At 45.1% G+C, this 22,096-nt stretch overlaps 1 protein-coding gene across 1 annotated transcript in view; it reads right to left on the minus strand.

Moving 5' to 3' along the window:
• The window catches only part of LOC104082261 (hormonally up-regulated neu tumor-associated kinase-like), a gene marked incomplete at both ends in the record, with an annotated part of 31,152 nt that extends 24,274 nt beyond the window's left edge, over positions 1–6,878 (minus strand). The window contains 2 exons of the mRNA XM_009585318.1: positions 3,860–4,145; positions 6,838–6,878. Of these exons, the coding sequence (XP_009583613.1) occupies positions 3,860–4,145; positions 6,838–6,878 (327 nt within the window). The remainder of the gene's footprint in view (positions 1–3,859; positions 4,146–6,837) is intronic.
• Positions 6,879–22,096: the final 15,218 nt, after the last annotated feature.

Here is a 22,096-nt window from a genome sequence, read left to right on the forward strand (position 1 = left end):
TCCACTCAAAACCTCAGGGTTTTTTGTGTCTTTCAAACTCTGATCTGCTTTTAATTACAAAATGGCAGTGGAAGGTATGAATATGCTGCCATGAAGACAGAAAAAGGGGGAATACAGAAAGCTATCTTCGCTACCAATACATTATTAAATTCTTTTCTTTGACATCCTGACAGTAATTGCACTGAATGGGATTGAATTTTGTTAAAATTACTTTAAAAGGGTTGTTGAGAATTTCCTGTGGGATGCAGTGGCAAGCACCAAGGCATTCACTTCATTTTCTCTGTTGTCCTTACACTCCCAAGGGGCTTATTGTTCATCCTGCTTTTTGACAGCATGAAGGCCTATGTAAACACCCTCTGAAAAGAGAAAGCTTCACCAGATACTGCCATTTGGATTTGTTTTCCTCTGTCAGTGGGAAAGATAAATATTCCTACCTGATTCACAGCTGAGCTTGTTGCATGTATATTTTTAGCAACCAACCAGCTCTTATGATAGAAGGAATGAAACACAAGTGATTACATGAAATTATATTTAGAATAGCGGCATTTCTTTTTTCAGCGAGCGGCCAAGGAGTTCTGAACCCTGGACACCCCTCACCGAAGATGTACTCCTGCACTCAGGAACTTGCAGTCTTCATCCGTCGTAGCAGATGAAATGTTTATAATTTGAAATACATCTACACAGTCAAACATGAGTATTTTTTAATTTCTCTATATAAAACGAGGTTTCCTGAAGTTTTTTAATTTTAGACTGTTCACACACTGGTGCCTCTTAAACAAGGCATTTCCACTGAGTCCTGGGTCCCAGCTCTTGTCCAGAGTGCTTTCTGCTACGCAAAGTCTTGACTGTAAGTCATGAAGCTTACCGAGTAATATTCATCAAATAATGTAATCAAATTTCATGCAACTTATTTCATCTGGCTTTTTTTCATCCTGAGTTACAGAACACGGCAAGTCATCTATATTATTCCCCGAATAATGCAAAGAAAAACGCTGGTGACTTTTGTAGTAAAATAGTCAGTGAACACTCTTCAATGTCCTGCCCCTTTCAGCGTGAATATGAAAGCATTTGGAGAGAGACAAACAGCAGACCGCTTTCTGGCCTAGGATGCTGTGTTTTGTTTCACACGCAGTGAATGCAAACACCCACAGATCACCATGTAGAAGAAAGTGCTGTTATTTTTACCTGTTTTAAAAATAACAACAATAACAACAGCAGAACATTGCCATTTCATCCAGGGTGAGAATGAATCAGATTCTGCACTATTTTTTCCCCCTCTTCAGTTGCCGATTGAGTAGTCTGTTTTTAGAGTTGCCATGGTCAAAAGCCCGAGATGCTGAAGGACAACTCCTGGGGTAACTATTATTCTTTCTCTCTCTCTTGCTCACAGAGAGCCAGGAGAATAAATCTGGATCACGCCATCAGTGTTTTTCTTGCATCTCTACGCTGCTCTACGTACTTTGTTTGCAGAATAAGTCAAGACATTGAATGGTTAAGCTAGAGAAAATACTTGCAGATATACTGCCTGTGATTCTATCAAATTTTATCAGTTTAAGCAGAATTGGACCTGCTCATTATCTGAATGGAAGACTCCCAAGGACGAGCTCTGCGCCGCGCTGATTTCAGAAATGGGGTGGATGGAGTACGCTGCCTTTGGGGTAAGGATTAACCCAACATCACAGGGCTGGACAGAGAGAGCTCAGCTGCCAGATGCAGCAGAGCATATCGGTATTTCCAGGGCTGCTTCCTCCCTCTGCTCACGAAAGTCCCTCATGCTTCAGTCTGTGAGCTGCTCTTATGTTCACAGAGACAGCAGAGAGAAAGGAGGTGAGGGCCAAAACTGCTGCGAGCATGCAGCATCCGTACGGGAACTTGGGCTCACGTTCTCTCTGGACCCCAAAGCCTTGCCTTCTTTCCCACAGTAGCCTGTCGATTGTAGCTTGTACCTAGTGAATGAGCTATTTTGGTACAGAATGTGGGTTTGAATCCGCTCTGAAAAAGAAGGGGATCAAAGCCAAACCTATCAACTCCTCATAAGCCCTTCAGCCACTATGCAAAGGGTAAATTTTTCAGGGAAAGGAACTGCTGCTGAACTCAGTACTGCCATTAAAAGCTAAATGCGTCCATCTTGTTCCTGCCAGGTTTCCCTCTGGCCATCTCAGAAACTCTGACCTTTCTCCTGCCTCTCCCTCTGTACATACCGGATATCAATTGATCCCTTAAAGCAATAAGTAGACTTCTTTCTTTTCCATGCCCCGAACTGTGGGGTTAATAATTTAAAGAGGTCAGCAGTTTACCTGCTGATAGAGAACCTGCAGAATAGACCTGGTGGCTGCTCAAGTATTTATATTACAGTAGTACCAGAAATTTAACTCAAGATAAGACTTCAGTACACCTGAGGTTGTATGTGCACGTAGCACCTATCCCTAATGGATCACAGGGAACACGCAGAGAGACTCAAGACAAAAAAAGCAGTTTGCAGAGCGCATGGAGTTCCACCCAGCCAGATGCACCCAACAGCGTTGCACAGCAGTAGGCAGCTCAGCACACAGCTGGGCACAGCTGGAGAAGCTGGCTGAGGGCTGCCTTCAGGCAGTTTGCCAGCTGTCTGCACGGCAGCCCTGTGGACGGGTGTGTACAACAGCTCTCCATCAGAGAGTCACACAGTGTCAGTGCAACCAAGGAAATTAAGACCCAGATCCTCAAAAGCACTCAGGTGTCTAGCTCCTGCTACATGCCTGCATAACCTAAGAGGATGGGGCCTACACAACTTGCTCAGCGTCATATGGGAAGTATGTGGGAGTCCAGACTTAACACCAGTTGGCCCAAATTTAGAAAGCAGAGCCTCCTTCTTAGACAATACCCTATAAATACACCTAAGAAAAGAAAAGGAGACATACTGGCTCAGACCAAAGGTCCACCCAGCCCGCCATCCTCCTGTCTCCACAGCAGTCAAGAACACATAAGCGGAGAAAGGAACAGGGACAGGCAATCACGTGTGATACCTCCACCTGTACTCTCCTAGCCTCTACCACTTGCTGCTCTGTGACTTCAGGCAGAGGTGGCTACTCCTTATTCAGCAAGCCTCTGCAGACTTCTCTCTGATGAACTCTTCTTGTTTCCCCTTGAGCCCAGGTAAACTTTTAACTCCACAGCATCCTCCTCCTGCAAGGAGATCCACATCCTGCTTATACACTGGTTGAATGAAGGTCCTAAGGAAAGAAAGTGATGTATCACAACAGCTCTGGATCTCTCCTGAGAAGACACTGTGAGATGAATGGAACAGTTGCATACTCTGCATTGTACTCGGCAGTATTCAAACTTGTGAGGTCCTGCTGGGGCAATACAGCCACAGAAAGAGCAGAGAAGCAGAAGCAAGGGACTTCTGTGGTCCCGTTCAGGCTTCTTCCCAGCTGTGTCACTGTGAGGCTTTGGGCAAATCAGTTCATCTCCCCATACGGCTGTATTTCCACCAGTAAAACAACAGACACAACCACCTCCTCAAAGAAATAGTGAAATGATTCATTAGTTAATGTTGGTACAGCGCAACAGAGGCAAAATAGTGCTACTTGCAGGAAAAGAGCCCTACTTTTGCAAAGCACAGGTTTACCTTATTTAAGGAATGGAGTCAGGGCAGCTCCTGTGTGCTCTCCTGAAGTTACATGCTTACTTAAGTGCTTTCTGCAGATACTTTCTAACGTCTACAATACGAGCATCTAAACAATATCATGAAGATTAGCCAAAAAGGCTGTCAGGAATACGTTTTTATAAGGAACACTCCTTACTACACAAATAAATGCCAAAATACCACTTAGAGGTTCTGAGATAAATTTTAACCAGAGAAGGTTTTTAAGATTACCTGTGAACTACTCCTGCCCGGTGAAGATGTTCAACTGCCAGGATAAGCTGCCGGATATATTTGCGCGCTTCATGCTCCTCAAGTCTTTTTTTCTCGTAGATCTTGTGCATCAAGTTGCCACCAGGGCACAGCTCCATGACAAGGTAGTAGCTGTTTTCAGTTTCCAGTATATCCAGCAGCTGAGCAATATTCGGGTGGCGGATCATTTGCTGGATCTGCCCTTCCCGTCGCAGATTCTTGGTGACATAGGTGTCTTTTTTGGCTCTTTTCTTGTCAATTACTTTCACTGCCACCTAACGAAAAAACAGAGGAGAGGGGGTTGTTAGCAGTCACACTGATGATTTATTGCTTTAACCTTGTATAAACAAACTCAAAAATTTAAAAAAAAAAAAAAAAATTGAAGTCTCAACTGATACACCATGGTTTCAGGCACAACTGCCCAGGTCAGAGAAACAGCTGCTTTTCCAACTCCACCCCCTCCACTGACAATTTTTTTCTTTATCCCCTTGTACGATGACAGATAAAAGTTATTGCAAGGAAATAGATAAGGGGAGGAGACAATCTCATTAACCATACCCAAATACTTAGCACACTTAATGGTGAACAGTTATTTCATTTATTTTATTACTCATTTATATTATTCATTTCTCAGAAAGTCTTCAGGCAGGCATTTACAAGTTGTAAGTGTCATTTTTGGCTGTTGCTGGCTTTTGACATACGACTTGAGATGGTAAGTTTCTCAAACTATAGCCAGATGTTAGTTTTGCGTTATTAAAAAGAAAAAAAAAAAAAGAAAACCAAAATTATTTTGGTATCACTCTCTGGCACATTTCTTTTCCCTCTTTTAAAACGTACATGAAAGACGATCCCCTTGCTACTTCTAGAACCGAGCAACTCTGCAAAATCCAAGAAGGCAAAACTTTTTTTTTTTAATGCAAGTTCACAGTGGCACACCTGCTCAGAGCTGTCCAAGTCAACCGGAGCCCATCACGAAAGTACATAATAAAACTAAGGAGACTCTGTACCACAATCTACGACACAGCACGTGCCAGCGCCTATCCAAGTGCTTTCCTTCCCACTGCTGGTGCAGAACGCCACATGAGAACAAAAGGATGGGACTGGCGAGGATATCGCTCCTTTCTATGCTTAAAGAATCTGGTTCCTTTTATTGTTTTAATGGATTCACTAAACAGTCGCAATAAAAGCATCTGCCTTTTTCTGCCTCAAATTTATAGACACTTATTTATTTATTGAGGTTTCTTATTTAGACTGGGTGCTGCAGACTTCCAGGTCATGTGCGCCAGACAAAGACATAACAGCTTGTGCCAGCTGAGCAACAAAAGGCACCGCGAAATCCTCCTCCCGGCTCCTCCTTTCCTCAGAGCTCTGCAACAAAGGAAGTCCTCACCCCACGCACCCGGACCCCGCGGCTTGCCCGTCATTACCCAAGTGACAGCTGCTTGTTTGTCAGGACGAGGGGGGGGAAACACGGTGCTTGGTATTCCTGCGTGACACTGAATTTTACATGATGTGAGAGTCTTGTTTGCGTGGGTACAGGTCCAATAAAACGCACAGAAAATGCCACGATCCCTCTGCCCCCCAGATGGAGGCACAAAGATGCTGCACCCACATCTTTCCTGTCTGCCTTGATTTGGCCTTGGAGGATCTCCCGCATTGCCTTACTCCTACAATGAGGAGGAGTAACAAATGTGGGGAAAACCTCAGAGCTTTATTTACCCTAGCCTTAACGCCCAGACAACAGCACAAGCCCAAGAGGCTTCCCTCCATCTCCAGCTCGTACAACGTCCTTCCTCATGGCTGATGAACTAACCACTTGCAGCAAACTCACTTTCAACTACGGCCAACAAATTATTCCAACCCACCCCACTGGGGGCTGGTGGGCTTTGGCAACAGGGAGACAAACTTATTCAAAGCATACCTGGCCGCCGTCCTAGCTTGAGAAAGTGCCAAGCGCACATCAAGCGCATGACAGCTCCCAGTCTGAATAGCCTTACCTTTATTTTCTTCTGCGAGCAAAGGAAAGGTTAACTTAGCGAACATTTTGGTTTTCCTTTAGAGAACAAAAGCCACAGAAAATACGGTCTGGAAATACGACAACAAAAATAGATCCAGACCCTTTGACACAAACGCCTTTAATGAAAGTCAAGTTTTATCAGCAGAGGAATTGAAGAATAAAACTACAGGAGTTGGGGCTTCATGGTCTGTCTTAAGAGCCAGAAGTCAGGATCGCTGAGCACGTTATTAGCTGGATACATTTCTGCTGCTAAAAGATCATTCTCATGAAACGCTCTTGATAAAGAGATAAGGCTGAGCACCACGCACAGGACAGCTGCCTGGATGAAGCCCAGAGCTGCATCAGGACCATAAACGCCTGGAAGCTACATTCCTGACTAGTCACATTAAAGAAAGATCATTTAGTCGTAAAATAAAACAACAGGCAAATCACAGCTTAACTTCACAATTTTTGAAAGCCTCAGGTGATTCACCAAGGAAACAGTCTTAATTAGTACGTTCTTCCACCTAATGAGATAGGACCAAGAACACAGAGGCTTGCATGGATTATTTAGACAGCAAACCACAGAAGTTATTCTGGTGAGGACAAACAAATTCAGGGTTTAGAGAAACATGAGATGCCAGTTTGTTTGCTGGCAACACAACACAATCTCTGCAAAAGTTTAAAAAAAAAAAAAAAAGCTGGTATCTTCCACAGCTGCAGGATACAAAACATGGAGTATTAACAGTATGGAACAGCAATCTGTTTTCCGTATTGGCAAGTCATCTCCAATTCATTGACCAAAAAAAGCACATTACTAAATGCAGGCACGTCTGCTGCCCAGGCTGAGCATGGCTGTGGGGAGCAGGGGCAACCACCTGAACCCAGGAGACAGAGCCAGCTATGTGACTACTTGATGACCTTTTCACTATCACAAAGAATTAGCTTTCTGTGCCTTACGGACAAATTTTCTCCTCGGTTTTGACAGATACTTGGTCACGCACCCTACTTATCGCGTCAGACCCACCCTCCACGCCGAGCTACCTTTCCCCATTCAACAGCCCTTGCATCGGGTCTGAGAGATCCACCAGCACAGCTGACAGAGCTGACAAAAGAGGAAACAACAGTTTTGTTTCGGCAACAGCTTTGCATAGGGGAAAGAGAAGAGTAAAACACCAGTTAAGACTACGGGAGGCTTGCATCTCCCACACCAGGCAGGAAATTAGCTTCAGTGCGATACTGCTTGCTCCTGGGACAGATGCGCGTGGGACCTTGCCTCCTCGCATAGGTCCGTGCTGCAGCACAGGGCACCCTGGAAACATCACAGAAAGATGCCCCGCTCTCCACCTCTATTCAAAAGCCAGGGTCTTTAAAGAAACCTCTACATAGCTAAAAAAAATCGTAGCTGACCCAAACACACAAGCAGCCTATCAACTTCCATACGGATACTCTCCATAATAGCTTTACAGCTTTTGTTGCTGTTCCTCTCTGTTCCTCCCAGGTCTTCTTCCTTACTACTCCTTTCATTTACTCTTCTGTCATCCTAGTCACTGCCCTTTCCCTTGCACCTGCTCTTTTTGCCTTTGCTTTCTTGTAGGGTCACTTTGCTTTCCTAAGTGAAATGCATCCCATGGTACAAGGGTTGTGCAAAGGGGCCAGCACTGTCAGGCAGAGCTCTGGTGGGATTTTTTTTTTTGCTTGTTTGGGTTTCTTGGATTTTCCCCTGATTTACAATTTACTTCGAAGCATATCTAGGAAATCTAGGGATCAAACTCTGCACCCAGTTACTCTAGGGTTGACTTAGCTAAATATCCCCGATTTTGAGTTCATCCAGAGTTAGACCAAGGTAAGTGAAGACTGAATGTGCCCCAATGCATTTAATATACACAGCCTCCCGTACGTGTATATGTGTGTGCATACACCTGAAAATTTCATTCATGCAGAAGGAAAAAGCATTCAGTAGAGAAAATACTGTAGATGTTAGATAACCATAAAATAAACACATTCGAGCTTTCATAACCTACTCAAGACATGCCAATTACTCAGTTTTGCTCTCCCGAGTTTCAAGTAGGAGCTCTTTGTCTCTGCATCATCTGCATCATGCCTATCTCCTGACTCGAATTCTTGGCCAATATTGGCACAGAAATAAAAAATAAATTATAAAGCAAGTAATTACTCTGAATATGTAGCAACAGTGGCTCTTGACATTCAACACTTTGATTTGGCTAAACCTTTGCTGTGTAAATAAATGAATGGTTTAAGTTAATTCTGTGTTATGAGGTACAAAGATGAGTAATAGGCCATATTTTTGGTTCCCGAGTCCTAGAATTACACTGTTGGAATGAATTACTTTCCTGAAGTTTATGGTGTGACACATCATATGAGCAATTGCTGCTTCTCTCGATCATCGCACTAAAATACTTCAGGTTGGGCTAAAGCGTACTGGAGCGGAGGTGAGGGGGAAATGCAAGCAGTGCTCTTCTCCACGGATCGTTGGAGGAGACGGTGACATTGCTTACAGAACCAAGCAGCTAAAACACCATCAGCAAATACAGGCACGTGTCATCACCCAAACAAAGGCACACATTTGACACGCACGGGCGGAGGATTTTTGCCAGCTAGTGTTTTAGGCGGGTTTGTGAATCTGCAAGAGAGAGGCGGGGGGGGTGGAGCTGACTGGCACCAAACTGCACAAAAACAGTCACAGCAAGGCCCTGAGAAAAAGCAAGAAGAGACAGTTTAAAGGACCAAACGTTCCCTGAAGAAATCTGGGAGCCAGGGCTTTGGATGCTAGATCACTGCTGCATCCAGGGAAAACACACTTTGCATCCTCTTTGTAAACAGTCATGCCTCGACACAGGAAATTGCAACAAAGCATGGAAAGTGGCTCACACACATCCTAAGTGTGCCCCAGCGTAGCCTCCGTGTCTGTCCAAGAGGCACATTTCACGTCGGGCAGCTCCCCAGACCTGCGCCCCGACAGCACGCCGAGCCCACGGAGCCGATGGTGGGTCTGCTGCGCCACGCAGGAGGAACCTCCAGGTGCTCAGTGGGCAGAAGTCAAAGTCATCTTCTCCCCCTCCCCTTCTGCCAGCTATTTTTAACCCCGAGAGTGACACTTGGAAAAATCACAGGTCAAGAAGTAGTGCTTTTGTTAGTGAGGGAAAGATGTTTGCTTACCCAGCGGACATGCAAAGGTCTGTTCAGATCGGTGCCTGACTGCTCTGCAGCAGTGTCATTTTGTCGGAGTGCGGCTCAATCTTACCGAGACGTTTTTTTTTTTTCCAGACCAACCCTCCATAAATACTCCTCGGTGCTGGAAATCTGCTTTGAAAACTTGTGTTTTTCAACTTCTGTTCTGCTTCAATAAGAAATTCAAGGCATGGTATGCCTGCAGAGTACTGCTGATGGGAAACCAAATGTTGGATACCAGGATGAAGCTGAACACAGGAACACAATAATATTGGGGGGGAGGGCAGATCCAAGCCTGCTGTAGAACCTATTTTCAGCTACATACAAAATTGATGGAAGGCAATCAGGTTTCTGTTTTTTGGCTGGTTGTTCCCTACCTCCCCAAGCTGCAAAGAGCTTTATTCAAGCCACAGTTTCACAGTAAAAACATCTACCCCTCTACCTAGCTTTCCCTGGTGAATCTCAGGCTTCGACCAGTTAAGACACATCATGATTCCACCTGAATAAAAACCAAGTAACAACCATATGACAGCAGTGACTTCAGTCACACGACACGCTAGCACTCGGGGAACCCAGGTCTGAGTTCAGCCTCGGGTTTCTTGCTTGCCAGATCGGATGTCCTTGCACAGGCTGTCTCTTGGCAGAAGGATGTACCTCAATGGCAGCAAGCCTTCCTGTTTGCCAGAAAATGGGTTTTCTCAATGGCCTGTTTGCCGAGTCAAAGTCAAGAGGTCTTGAACGATACTCAGGTCAGACACTTGCAATAACATCTAGCACAGTTTCATAGTAATGGCCCCAGCCTGGCAAATAATGTTATAACATGTTTAACTTTACAGAGAACAGAAGATTGCAAGTGACCTTGCAAAATCAGGGTGTGACATTTTGAGCACTTTTTAAGTGTCTTCCCCACTTACCCAACCACTTGAATTGTTTCCTTCTGCAAATTCTCTGGTAACTTTAAATAAGAGGAAGGCAGTTCCTGCAGACCTCTGCCAAAGGGAGCTCCAGCTGAATTGAGAGGAAACTGGTTTGAATAAGAATCCAGCAAGCACTGTGGGATTTGGCCAGGAGACCAACATAGCACAAGAGAAGCAACTTCAACTATTGGAGGAACTATTCAACTACTGGAGGGACAACCTCCCTGCCTTTTTTTTTTTCTTCTTCTTCTTCCTCCCCCAGCCCTCCTCTTTTTTTGCCAGACTCTACTTCTGGCAGACCTGCTAGAGATGATGCCAAGCCAGGCAGCAGTGCTGACTCTCAGCACTGTCCTGGGCCACGGGCCATGGGAGGCCTGGTGCACCCTGACCTGGTGCACAACTTCACCACCCTGAAGTTCAGAGCCACAGGCTACAGGGTGCAGCTGGGGAGACAGTCAATGGGAAGGCCTGAGACTTGGACTTCTGCACCTAAACCCACAAACCTTTACTGTCTGGTTTAAGCTTAGCCAGGAGAATGAGATGAAGAGCCAGACCACGTAGATATTTTACAGCCATCGTTAGTGCAAGCCCATCTCCAGCTCCTTTTTGAAGTGCCCAAGAAGGCTCATGCAATGAATTCATTTTCTTTCCTTCCTTCCTTTCAGTGATAGCTGTCTGGCATCACTTGTAGCTTGCTTTGTATTTACCACTGTTCTCACCACAAAAATCTGAGCTTCGTTTTCAAAACCAGCTGGTGATTTTGGGTGGCCAATTCAAATCATATTAAACAGACCTAACTTTGAAGCCTGCACAGTTGTCAGTACAGTCCTGAAGCAATCCCTTCAAGGGTATCTCAGTTTGGGCAACCAACCAGCTTTTCACAACTGAATCCAAAGATTAGAAAATGCCAACTTCATTCACTCGGTAACGTTTCTTCTTTCCCTTAGCTGTTACAGCTTAGCAAATTTTACAGTACAGCAAAGGAATAATTTTTTTACACAGCAAGTTCCAATATCTTTAGAAATAAAGCATTAAAGAAAAGGATCATCCAAGCAAATGCATACCAGAAATCAATAAACTGTACACCTTCAGAAAGGACCACACATGTCCCACCTAGGACAGAGAGAAATCACAGCTCTTCCATTAGGACTGTCAGACACGGATGAGTCTAGACACCACCACAGAAACACAAACTTGACTTTCACCATGGGACTAAACACAATGAAACTGTAAGAAAGGTAACATGCTTGATGTTAGGCATTTGCCAAATTACCTTGCAGCCCATACCACCCAATTCAGAGAAACTGTCTGAAGAAGCTCCCAGGGTGGCATTTTTAGTGGGACTCCCTTTGGCTATCCTGCCTGGCTTCCCAGTTCCCTAACAAATGTTAGCATCCTATTCACCTTTCAAGAACTGCTTTCAAAGAAAACCGCAGAGCATTTCTGAAAATATCACAAGAAGGTAACCACTTGCTAACCATTCTGCTTACAGCTTAGCCATTCACTTCAAGGAAGCCAGCAATCGTCCAAACCCACAGCAATGTGTAAAGGCAGACTCTTCCACAACAATACAGCCTGTCCCATTTATCAAGGACAGAAAAGGACAACCATTCAGTGATGGCCATCCGATACCTTTTATATTTGCCTTGTATGCTTGCTATGAATGGAATAGGGGGGACAGAAGTTGAGTTAAACATGTGCATGGATGTGCACATACATGCACTGTGAAAAGGCTGCTCGGTAGCTATTCAATTAGAGATGCATTGAGGTTTTACGTTAAACAAACAGTATCATCTCTTTCTTCAGACTTGAGTGGCGATGTTCGGTCTTTGATAGGTTTTGTATCTGCTCTTTGTAGAACAGCTGAATATACAGTTTTTCTTTTGTATTTGCTCTGACATTAGTAAAATCAGCAATCAAAAAAGGTAGAGAGGAGTCACTTCTGTTAAAGTATCCTCTTCTCTTCTGAGTCTCTGACAGTGTAAGCCAAGAGTTTTGAGCTTAGCAACACATAAAACCAGCTGCTGTAGAGACGAGTACAGGATAAATGTCTCAGTAGGCAGGAGGCCACTCTCTCTGTTGGCAGACTAGACACAGTCAGGAAAGCTTGAAATCAGCCCCCGAAGAAATACAAACTCTTCTAAGTAAGAAAGTAGTTCTGAGTATGCTCACTCATATACTGCAGATTCAAGGTAGCTTGGATGGAAAGAATCAAACTGCCAGGGGATATAAAGAAAATCTTACCATTACCTACAACCCAAAGACGACAGCATCCAGCAATGCAGAAAAGGATTCAGGAGTACTTTAGATAAGCAAATGAACATAAGCCCTCTTGATGCCACAGCCAACTTAAACATAATCCCTAAAAGCATAAGCTGGATGTATTTGTTAAAGTATGAAAAGGTATTAATTACACCTGTCCAAGGCACTGGGGACTATTATTAGATTACTGTATCCAGTTCTGGTGCCAGTAATTAAAAAATTATGTTAAAATTTTGGAAAGAGTTCTGAAAAGAGTTTCAGGAACAGTCTGAGGCCCAAGAACTGTTTGTCATAGTAACTGACTGAAACTGAAAATATTTAATTAGAAGAATGTTAAGTACCGGCTTGATGATTTTCTGCAAGTATCTACACGAGGAAAAGATTTCTGATAACAGAAAGCTCTTTAATCTAATAAAATAAAAATTAACTTCCCAAAAGGTAAATTGGGCAAAGTCAGGCTATAAACACAATCCATGTTTTTTTAGGTGCGGTGAAGTAATGATAGAAACATCTTATCTTACAGAGATTAATTTAGATCTTGAATTTTCCCCCCCTCTCTTAAAAGTATGCAATAGCTCAACAAAACATTGATACAGATATTCCTGGAGAGAATACCAGGGCTCATCTTCTATAGGAAGTCAGGCTGTATGATTGCTGTGATCCCTTTGGGCTTCAGCGCCTATACATATGCGAGCAGTCTCTGGTCCCCGCAGAGAGCGGTAGGGGACAAGGCACGACACAGAAGGATGGGTTGACCTAGGCAAGATGCTCTGGGAGCCGTCAGCAGTCACATCAAGGGATGTAAATTTTACAAGCTCTCTCTGACATCCTTCCTGGAGCTCCCCAGCGCAGAAGACATGAAGTGTCACGAGGAGTCATGCAAATATTGATGCTGCTGCAGACAGCCCAACTCACCCACGGCTCTGCTGCTGACTGTATTGGCACACTCAAATTAGTGTTTCCACAGGGAGACAGAGTTTTGATGTGTCGAGGCACTGGTGTTTGTAAGGACATACTACGGATTGCTCCCGCTATGCTAAGAGCAAGGGCAGACCACGTGAAGGTTTTAAGATTGTCAATATTGCGAGGCTGTGCGCACGGACTCCTCAGGGCTTCCTCACGCTCTACCTTAGTGCCCTTCCACGTGGTATGGCATCCCCCGTGTTTCTGCAGCTCTTCCTCCCTTTTCCTCTTACTTCAGTCAAGAAGGAAGGAAACAGAGCGGAGATAATTGCTGATTTAACACATGACTAATGCCTTGTCTGATGTGGTCCATTTCCACAGAGCAGCTCAGCTTCACTGGAGGAGAGCCATTCTTGACCACATTCCTCTTCAACGTGCTTTTTTTACTTCACGTCATATTTATGGGTAACTTCATGCCATGCTTCATGGGCAACTATTGTTATCCTCTTCTGGACATGCTTCTACACCGCTGTTTCCATAAAGCCAGCTGCCCCCTTCCCTCTCATCTTCTGCTTCGCTCCCTTTTCAAACAACTGAAGGAAAGACATATTCTTACCTGCTAGCGTCTCTGCCACCTGAAGTGGCCAGACTTCCAGAGCACAGGGACCAGCAGGAGATGGTTTTGAGGCAAGAATTTTGCCCCTACCCAGCCGCTCTATTCAGAAACCCCCACGAATTACATTTTTCCTTGGTGCTGTATGTCCAAAGCAGCAGAATTTGTGTAACGCATGGGTGCCACAGGGTCAGAGCATAGCCCGGGAGCCTGGGAAGCAGGAACCTGCGTGGACAGCCCCATCTCAATATCCACGGGAAGGAATGCGTGGCTTGTCTTGAGTGGGTCATGGAGAGGATCTGTCTTGCCTCTGGCAGAAAGAAACCAATTCCAGTGACCTGTCACCGCTCTCCCGGTCAACTAATTAATGGGGTAGCCATAACTGCATCCCCTGAGGGAGAGGAGCACATTTTTACCTCCCTGGCCCCTAGAGATATCTACACAAGTCAAGAGAGATTACACACAGACTGATGGAAGTAGTGGCGGCAGAAAGCCAGATGCAGAGATACAGAAGGGTGCATTAAAGAGGTTCCAAAAGAAATCCTTACGAGCTTGTCAAAACCAGCCTCCGGGCCGGAGACATCCCCTGCAAGGAGAAAGCGTGCCTCTGAATGCCTGGGACAGCTGGGTTTGCCTTGCCATTGGCACGTAAAATACTCATCAAGTATCACTTTCCAAATATTAGCTGTTTTTCAGAAAGGGGCTTTTTGACCCGTTTGTAAGGTAAGACTGACATGCTGAAACACCGCCCAGCACTTAATGTGAAAACTCCTTGAGCTCAAGGTATGAGCAGCTGATGGGAAAGGCGTTTTTCAGGGCCTGCCACACAAGCGCACGGGGAGCCTGACGTGCCGTCACTGCGGCAGAGGGAAAACCCGTTCAGACCAGCAAGGTCCTTCTTTCACATCCACGGAAGTTGATGGCTACTCACAACCCCTCACGGAGGAGGCCAGCGTGACAACTGCTGGAAAACGGAGGTCCTCTCCACCCAGACGTGGCCCTACTAGGCTGTCAGGACGAGAAGCAGCCGCCAGAGCAGAGGCATGGCAAGGCACAGTTGGTGCCTCGGTCGCAAGCACACCGTATCCCATCCATCTGTTTCCGATAAACCACAACTTGCCTTCCTAATGCCGAAAACTTCTTCTGCCACAGTGAGATGGATGAAGACCTCAGGTTACGCGCGGGGAAGCAAAAGCGGAGGAGCGATACCAAATGACATTCCTCCAACACCGATCCCTACAGGAGAAACCTGGCGGCTCGTGACGCTTCCCATTTTCCTGCTCATGGACTCATAATGTGTTTCATATTAAACAGTCCCCGTTTCACATTTTAGTGATCAAATGCATAACTGGACTTACGGAAGACTAAGTGTCCCTGATTTAAAGCGCTTTAATACCAATATAGCTTTATGGCTTTAAGGAGGGAAAAAAAAAACCCAACAAAAACCCAGGAGCCACTGCTTTTGAGGCCCAGGTAATACCCTCCTTTGTAGTGACTTAAAACACAGTCAATAAAACATTTACAACTGTTGGGAGCCAAGAGAAGGGTGTCTCCATTAAAGTTTTTATATATAAATAATATGTTCTCTCCCCTAGCTCTGTGGACATTATTCACAGAAAATAAATTTATTCTCTGAAAAAAATGTTTCCATGACAATCTTCCACAACAGGCAGAGAGCAAAGGAACTTTATTATATATAACTTATCTTTTTTTAGTTCTCTTTGTTGCAATGATTTTTCTCATAGCACTAGTAGCACTGATCTTGCGCTGCAAATGAGAAGAGCCCTGCTGGGCCTAGCGTTAAAGGTGTTGCACCTAGAGCTCAGCAGTGCAATAGCAGAGCAAAGCATTGTCAGAAAAGGAAACTTTGGTCAGGGCAGCACCAGCTTTCTGTTCATTTTTTGCAGGCGGTCTCCTTGGGGGGCCATGATAACTCCTCCCAGACTCTTTCTGTGAGGATGAGGTTTGATCCCGCTCCCTGCAAGCACCGATCCTAAACGCAGATCAGCACACAGGTTTTGCAGGGATTCACCTTATCAGCCTAGAAACAGGTACCTCCGCCCTAGCGTGGGCCCCAGAGCCGTGCTTGTGATGGTGGCTTCTGTCTTACTCCAGTAAAGCTTACTGGAAAAACCTACCCAGTTCTCTTCATCAGCACGACCTCCATCAGCCCACCAAAAACACTGGCACCACTAAGTTTAAGTTCGTACCCTCGAGGAGATCAGCCAATAGACAACCCATCGGGGAGGCACAGCAGAAGAAGTTTCACAGAGCCACAGAATCGAGAAGTTCGGGTTTTTTGCTCTTCAGCTTACCTGAAAATAACAGCTAAGCCAATCTGGAGTTGAAATAATGCAAAGTGTGGCTACATGGTAAGCAGAAGAGTACTCGAGATGGTCTGAATCTAGCCAGTACCAGTTTGCTTTGGTTCAGTTGTATCCCATGCTGCTAGGTGAGCACCAACACAGCAATCCACCTAATTCTTCTTCTGGCTGGTATCCACCTATCATTGGCTTCGGACAGTTTGAGATGCTTCTCCATAACCTTGAAGAGTACCGTAGTCAGCACATAAACTCTCAGCTCATTTTTATACGGTTGTTCGTACAACACAACAGCTCAGGTTTTAGGCAGACTATTACAATTTAGCTGCCAGAAGGTTGCCCTCTCACGATTGCTTTCCTTCTGGGGTTATATCCTTGTGAAGAGTAAGTGCTGCTCATTAATAACCTCCATTTTCCCAAGTGCAGGCTAACAAATAACTCACGAGGGCAGAGGGGCAAAGATGCCTAATGTGTTATGTCCGCTGAAAAGCATGAAGCTCTGGTAGCATTCTCCACCTCATTGGTGTAAAAGGCGATACTGCAAGATGTAGAAAGCAAGACACATTTTAATTACCAAGACATACATGCCTACAAAAACAGGCATACAGCTTCACATATCATTAAATATGTTAAAAATACAAAACTTGCAAGGATCCAGATGTGAGCGTCGCATAAGAATACACCTGGTGTCAATTCAACCTAAACACTCGGCTTCCCTCAATCCTGCATATGCCACTAAAATTGTAACAGTCTATATGAAAAGCAGCACATTGCTGACATGCACTGTTAGTGACGTCCTTAAAACTGCTGAATGTAAACTTGAAAGCGGATTATCTCAAGAGGATAAGCAACTGCCACATGTGCATCAATTCAGCTCACTGCAGAACAAGTTGCAAGCTACAGCTGAAAAATATTAAAGCAACCTTCCTGGAAGACAGACTGCACTAATGAACAGGCTCTCTTGTCTATTAAAGCCTATTCCCACTTACGCCAAGTATGCAACATGGAAAAGGGATAGAGGCAAGAGTGTGGCTTTATAACAAGTGCCTGATACAACTGGTTATTCTCCAGATGAACAAACTGTTAGCAGGTGATCATAGAGCAAACTGAGCAGGTAGGTGCACATCAGCAGTTTAGCGTTTATTCTGCCTTATGCTCGAATTCTTGCACGCTCCATAAGACTTATCGGGGAACCCTGTGCTGACACAGCAACCAACCTTCTGGTCCTGCTTCCAGCCAAGTCCTCACTGATGCCATTGCAACCATGACACTGCTCTTCAAATCATTTTCTGAAGTATCGTGTGTTAACAAAAGCATATGTTTAGTAGCTTCAATACAAATTACGCATCTGCACACACACACAAACCTCTGTGAAAAGAACAGTGTCAAAGCTGTGAAAGCAAACACTTAGAAGCAAGGAAATGTCAAAATTCAGGCTGCAGAAACACCCTCATTTTATTCCCTTGGTGCATATAATTAAAGAGTGGCATATCATCCAGGTGCAACAGTTGGCAGCTGTTAATAAAAGTGAACAGCATCCTGGGAGAAAGCCACCATGCAGATTTGCAGTAAGCACTTTTCAAAACAAGCTTTTTTTTTAATATAGATAAAATTTAAAAATATGTACAGAAACAGATAAGAAGAGAACTACTGATTAAATACTTATAGTGAGAGAACAAACGCATCTAGGAAACTGATATACAAGTATCACTGGAGGAAGAACATAAAATAACAAATCAAATTTCAAATTAAGATCCTGGGGCTTTACCCTCTGCGCCACTGAAACCAATGAAGGCATTCCAAGTTCCACAGTTTTACCTACAACCTCACGATATTTGGGGGAGAAAAAAGGAAAGGGTTGAACTGAAAGACCAGTGACTACCTTAGAAACTCAACTTTTGTTTGCAGTGAAGTAACTTCCTGGCCTATTTGGCTGGCAAGATGGTTTGAAAGTGACCCCCCCCACACACTCATGGCCCCCAAAACTCAGAAATCAGAGAAAGGTAAAGATCCTAGAACTATATATAAGTACACCCCAAATTTCCCAGGTTTTAAGCCAGTATTACTACTTGGACAACCCTGGATCATGAGATACGGACACGGTTGACACTGGCAAGTCCCAGCGCAGAAGCTCTCAATGGGAAGCCCACACCAGTGTTGGTTTCCCAGATGCAGAGCAGCGATGTTGCAGGGAATTAGTTACTAAGGGCATTAACGGGGCAAGATCTCACTTGCCAACACACCCAAAGGCCTTTGGCCACCAAGTCTGGTGGAAGACACAGGAAAACAGTGAATTTACTCAAGGCAAGATTAACACCATGACATGTGAAAGTGTATATGGCATCGTAACTTCTGCTGTTGTCTACTGGCACCATTTTTGTCCATATTTCTCTGCGTCCGCTTGCCTATATTCTCTTAAACGGTTGCTAGAAGATAGAAATTGTGCGAAATTAATGACTCCAGCCGTTGCTTCAGGTAAGAGGTCTTGACGGGCTGAGACGAGGGCTGCCTCCTCCGTCCTACCCAAGAAGGGGATGGAGAGGTCTGCAGTGGGAGGGGGCTTGCAATGGGGAAGGTGGGGTGCGGGGCCAGGGACCGATACCACTGCATACGGACTTCTCTATACTCTCTCTTACGTAAATGCTGCTTAAACTGACAGCCTGTGCCTAGTCACGGGGAGCATTTTAGGAGACGGCTGCCTTGGCTGATGTAGAGCAGTCACGCAACCTGCACGACCTGCATCTCACATGGACTCCCTGGCAGGCAGCCCCAGCCCCAAGTCACTCCACACCTACCGAAAAGGCTGGGAGCTGCACCGCTCCCCCCGGGCTCATCGAAAAGCGCTTCAGAAGGTGAAGGCAGGGCACGAAGTTCGCACAGAAACGTGCCTGCTACGCCAGCGTGTAATTTTGCATAATGCACGCAGCGCAGTGTGCCGCTAGCAGGCGACAGCCGTGCAGGCGCCCTTTGGAAACACCTCCCTCCCTTCCGCCGGGGCCAAAGAGGCATTTCCAGCTCTCTGCAGGGAGGCTGCTCTGCCCACCTACCCACCCCAGCACCTTCAGTGTGCCCAAATACACCTCTTCTTCCTTGTTTTTTTTTTACCTCTTTAATACAGAAATGCATTCTGAACAAAAACGCTTCTGTGAAAAGGCCACTTTTAATATTAATGGTTTTGCCTTCATAGACGAAACTGGTAAATTGTATTTTTAGCCGCTGCTTCCCACTGTTGCAGAAAGCCACTTGACTAACTGTAACTAAAAACGTACTTTTTTCGAGCTTAACAATAGCGCTAAAGAAAATGGTAAATTCTTTGGTGGATGAGAAATCGAGTAAGTCAATTTGCCTCTCTGACTCTTTTTTGTAATGCTAAAGATTACACCTAAAAGTAGTTATATGTAATCTCGGTTCAAGTTTGTTTGTAAGAACTTTGGCTCAATACATTGTAAATACATTGTCACTCCACAACGCTATATGGAGTTATTCGGACATTTCATTGGGGTCCACAGCAGGTAACACAATCTATTCACTCTACTAATAGAGCCTCACACCACCCCCACCGCAGTGATGGCAACATAATGCAGCTGTCTAAAAATCACTATCTTGCGATATCTGCCTTTGCCCGATTCCTGTCGCCCAGCGATTGACCCTTCTGAGCCCCAAGCAGAAGGCTTGAAGCAATCTGAGAGTATATTGTGCACAGGCTCCCAAAGTTAGCTGAATAACAACAATACAGCTAACTCAGCGGGGTTTCAAAGCCACAATTTAAAGCTAAATTGGCTTGCTCTTCATAGGGGAACTATGTTTCCTCAGGATTAGCAATAAAGACTGCCTGAGCTGATCCGACAAATCAGCCTTTTACCCAAAAATGTCAGATTATAGGCTGCGATATTTTTATTCAAAAGCAACGGAAAGAATAATCTGTTCAACATTCTCCTGCGCTCAGCTAAAATACACTTAATTGCATCAGGCAGTACCAAACATTTTTCAAGCCCAGAAAATAATAACATGCCTGACATTACGGCAACATAAACTGCAAGAAGTACTGTAACAGATTTGATTTTAAGTCCAATGCTAAAGACGTTCATAGGGAAGGCTTAAAAATCTCACCTTAGCTCACCCTCTTGTGCTTAGGTGCCCGTAGGAGCTGCTGGTTCCCGTCCCACACAGGTCACTCAAAACACATCATCCATCAAACTGCCCTCGAAGCAGCTGGTAAAGTAACTAGCGTTTGGCCCACAGTATATAACATCTCATGCTCTCTTGAAGACCTCTTTAGCTTCTAGCAATTTCAGGGTGAGGTAATGGCAGATTTTTGGCACCCGCTCCGCATTGCTTTGATTCTGTACAATGCATTGTGTCAGTGTGGTGGATCCGAGCCTAGCTGGGGACTCATTAATCCACAGATTTCATTTCTAAACACACAATTTTCTGAAACAATAATGCGCATTAACTCCTCTGGAGTTGCTAAAGTCTGCTGCAAATCAAAAATTGTTTGGGCCCCCCTTACTGAAGTTAGATATTTTGGTGACCATAATGGCCTGGACTCTGCCAAAACAGCTACCAGACATTAGTAGTAAGACCCCTACTTTATATTATTATGGCAATTTTACTGAAATTTAGGCAATGCCCTTGCTCAACAATGGCTTTACAAGACAAAAATCAGATGTCAATTATTATTTTGCTTTCAAAATACACGCAGGCACTAATCCTGGAATAATAGGCTCATAAAACATCAGCTCAGGAAAATGCAGCAATTACACTGATCCAGCAAGCTGTCCACGGGAGACGGCTTTGTTTCTACATTTTGCTTCACCGAACTCTACTGGCGAGCATATTAAGTATACACTCCTGCAGATTAACTTTTCCTCTGCAAGTGAGTGGACTGGAAGACTATACACGGCCAATTTCTGGCTCACCCTATGGAAGGAGGGACAGCATCTCTTCCAGCCTCTGGAGGAGCATGGTGTCACTCTTGGGGGATTTTCCCTCGAGACAAGCCAAGTTTAGGGATGGAGGTGGGTCGGGAGAGATGACAGAAGGTACCGATGTCATGTCTCAGACAGCTCCATTAACTCCAGCCCGACCTTGGCCACCTGATGTCCAGAGGAGGAGGTCTGTGCTGAGCGTCGGCGTCACCTGGGCTCAGATGCTGGCACTGTCGTACCTAACTCTCCAGCGCCTGGTCCGCTCCTCACTGAGATTTCTCGGAAGGCACAAATATAGCTTAATCAGTGGATCTGGCCCTTCACGTATCAGGATGCTCTTGTAGAAGTACTTTCCCATGGAGATAAACTATTTCTTATGTAAAACGTCCTCCTCCCACAGAACTTCCTCCCATGACCTGCTGCCACCGGTCCCCACTCTCACGCCGCCTCGCGCTTTCGCTCTTCATCCCATTCCCACCCTTGCCAGCCTCAGCCTCCTCTCCCGACACAGCCCTGCACTCTGAAGGAAAGGCGTCCGGGTAAGCAGATGTTTTTCTTCTCTTCCTCATATCACAGGCAGAGCTCAGTTGCCCGTGGTGGGCTCCATGTAGGCAGAGCTGCCGGCAGCTGTGAGGCAGAGCCAGTTTGGGCACGTTTCAGCTGCCTTTGGCTGGAGGCCACATGAAAGCTAGGCAGAGGAATATGCCCAGAAGAGCTGAGTGTCCATCAGCTCTCTACTCGGGGTGAAATTCTCACGTGGCATCATGCGTGGGATGGAAAGCATTCACCCCTCCGGTTAGAGGGAGGAAGCTCGCTGAGATAGAACCTCACCTGAAGCAAATCTTTAATTATACTTATCTCCTATCCATTAACTCAAATTGCTTATCCATAAATACCCGGAATTAAATAGGTGGATTTTCTGGGAAGATGGACCTTTGATTAGTCAATTTGAAACTATGCGACTGATCTTTCACCCACTGAAGTCGACAGCAAGAGCTTCCTTTGATCCGATGGTACAAGATCAGGTCAGACGGAGCTCAGAGATCATCATGCCTGTCCACAAAGACGGGCATGGTGGCTCAGCAGG

This window comes from Fulmarus glacialis, unplaced genomic scaffold (assembly GCF_000690835.1).
Source record: "Fulmarus glacialis isolate BGI_N327 unplaced genomic scaffold, ASM69083v1 scaffold45529, whole genome shotgun sequence".
Lineage (NCBI taxonomy): Eukaryota > Metazoa > Chordata > Aves > Procellariiformes > Procellariidae > Fulmarus > Fulmarus glacialis.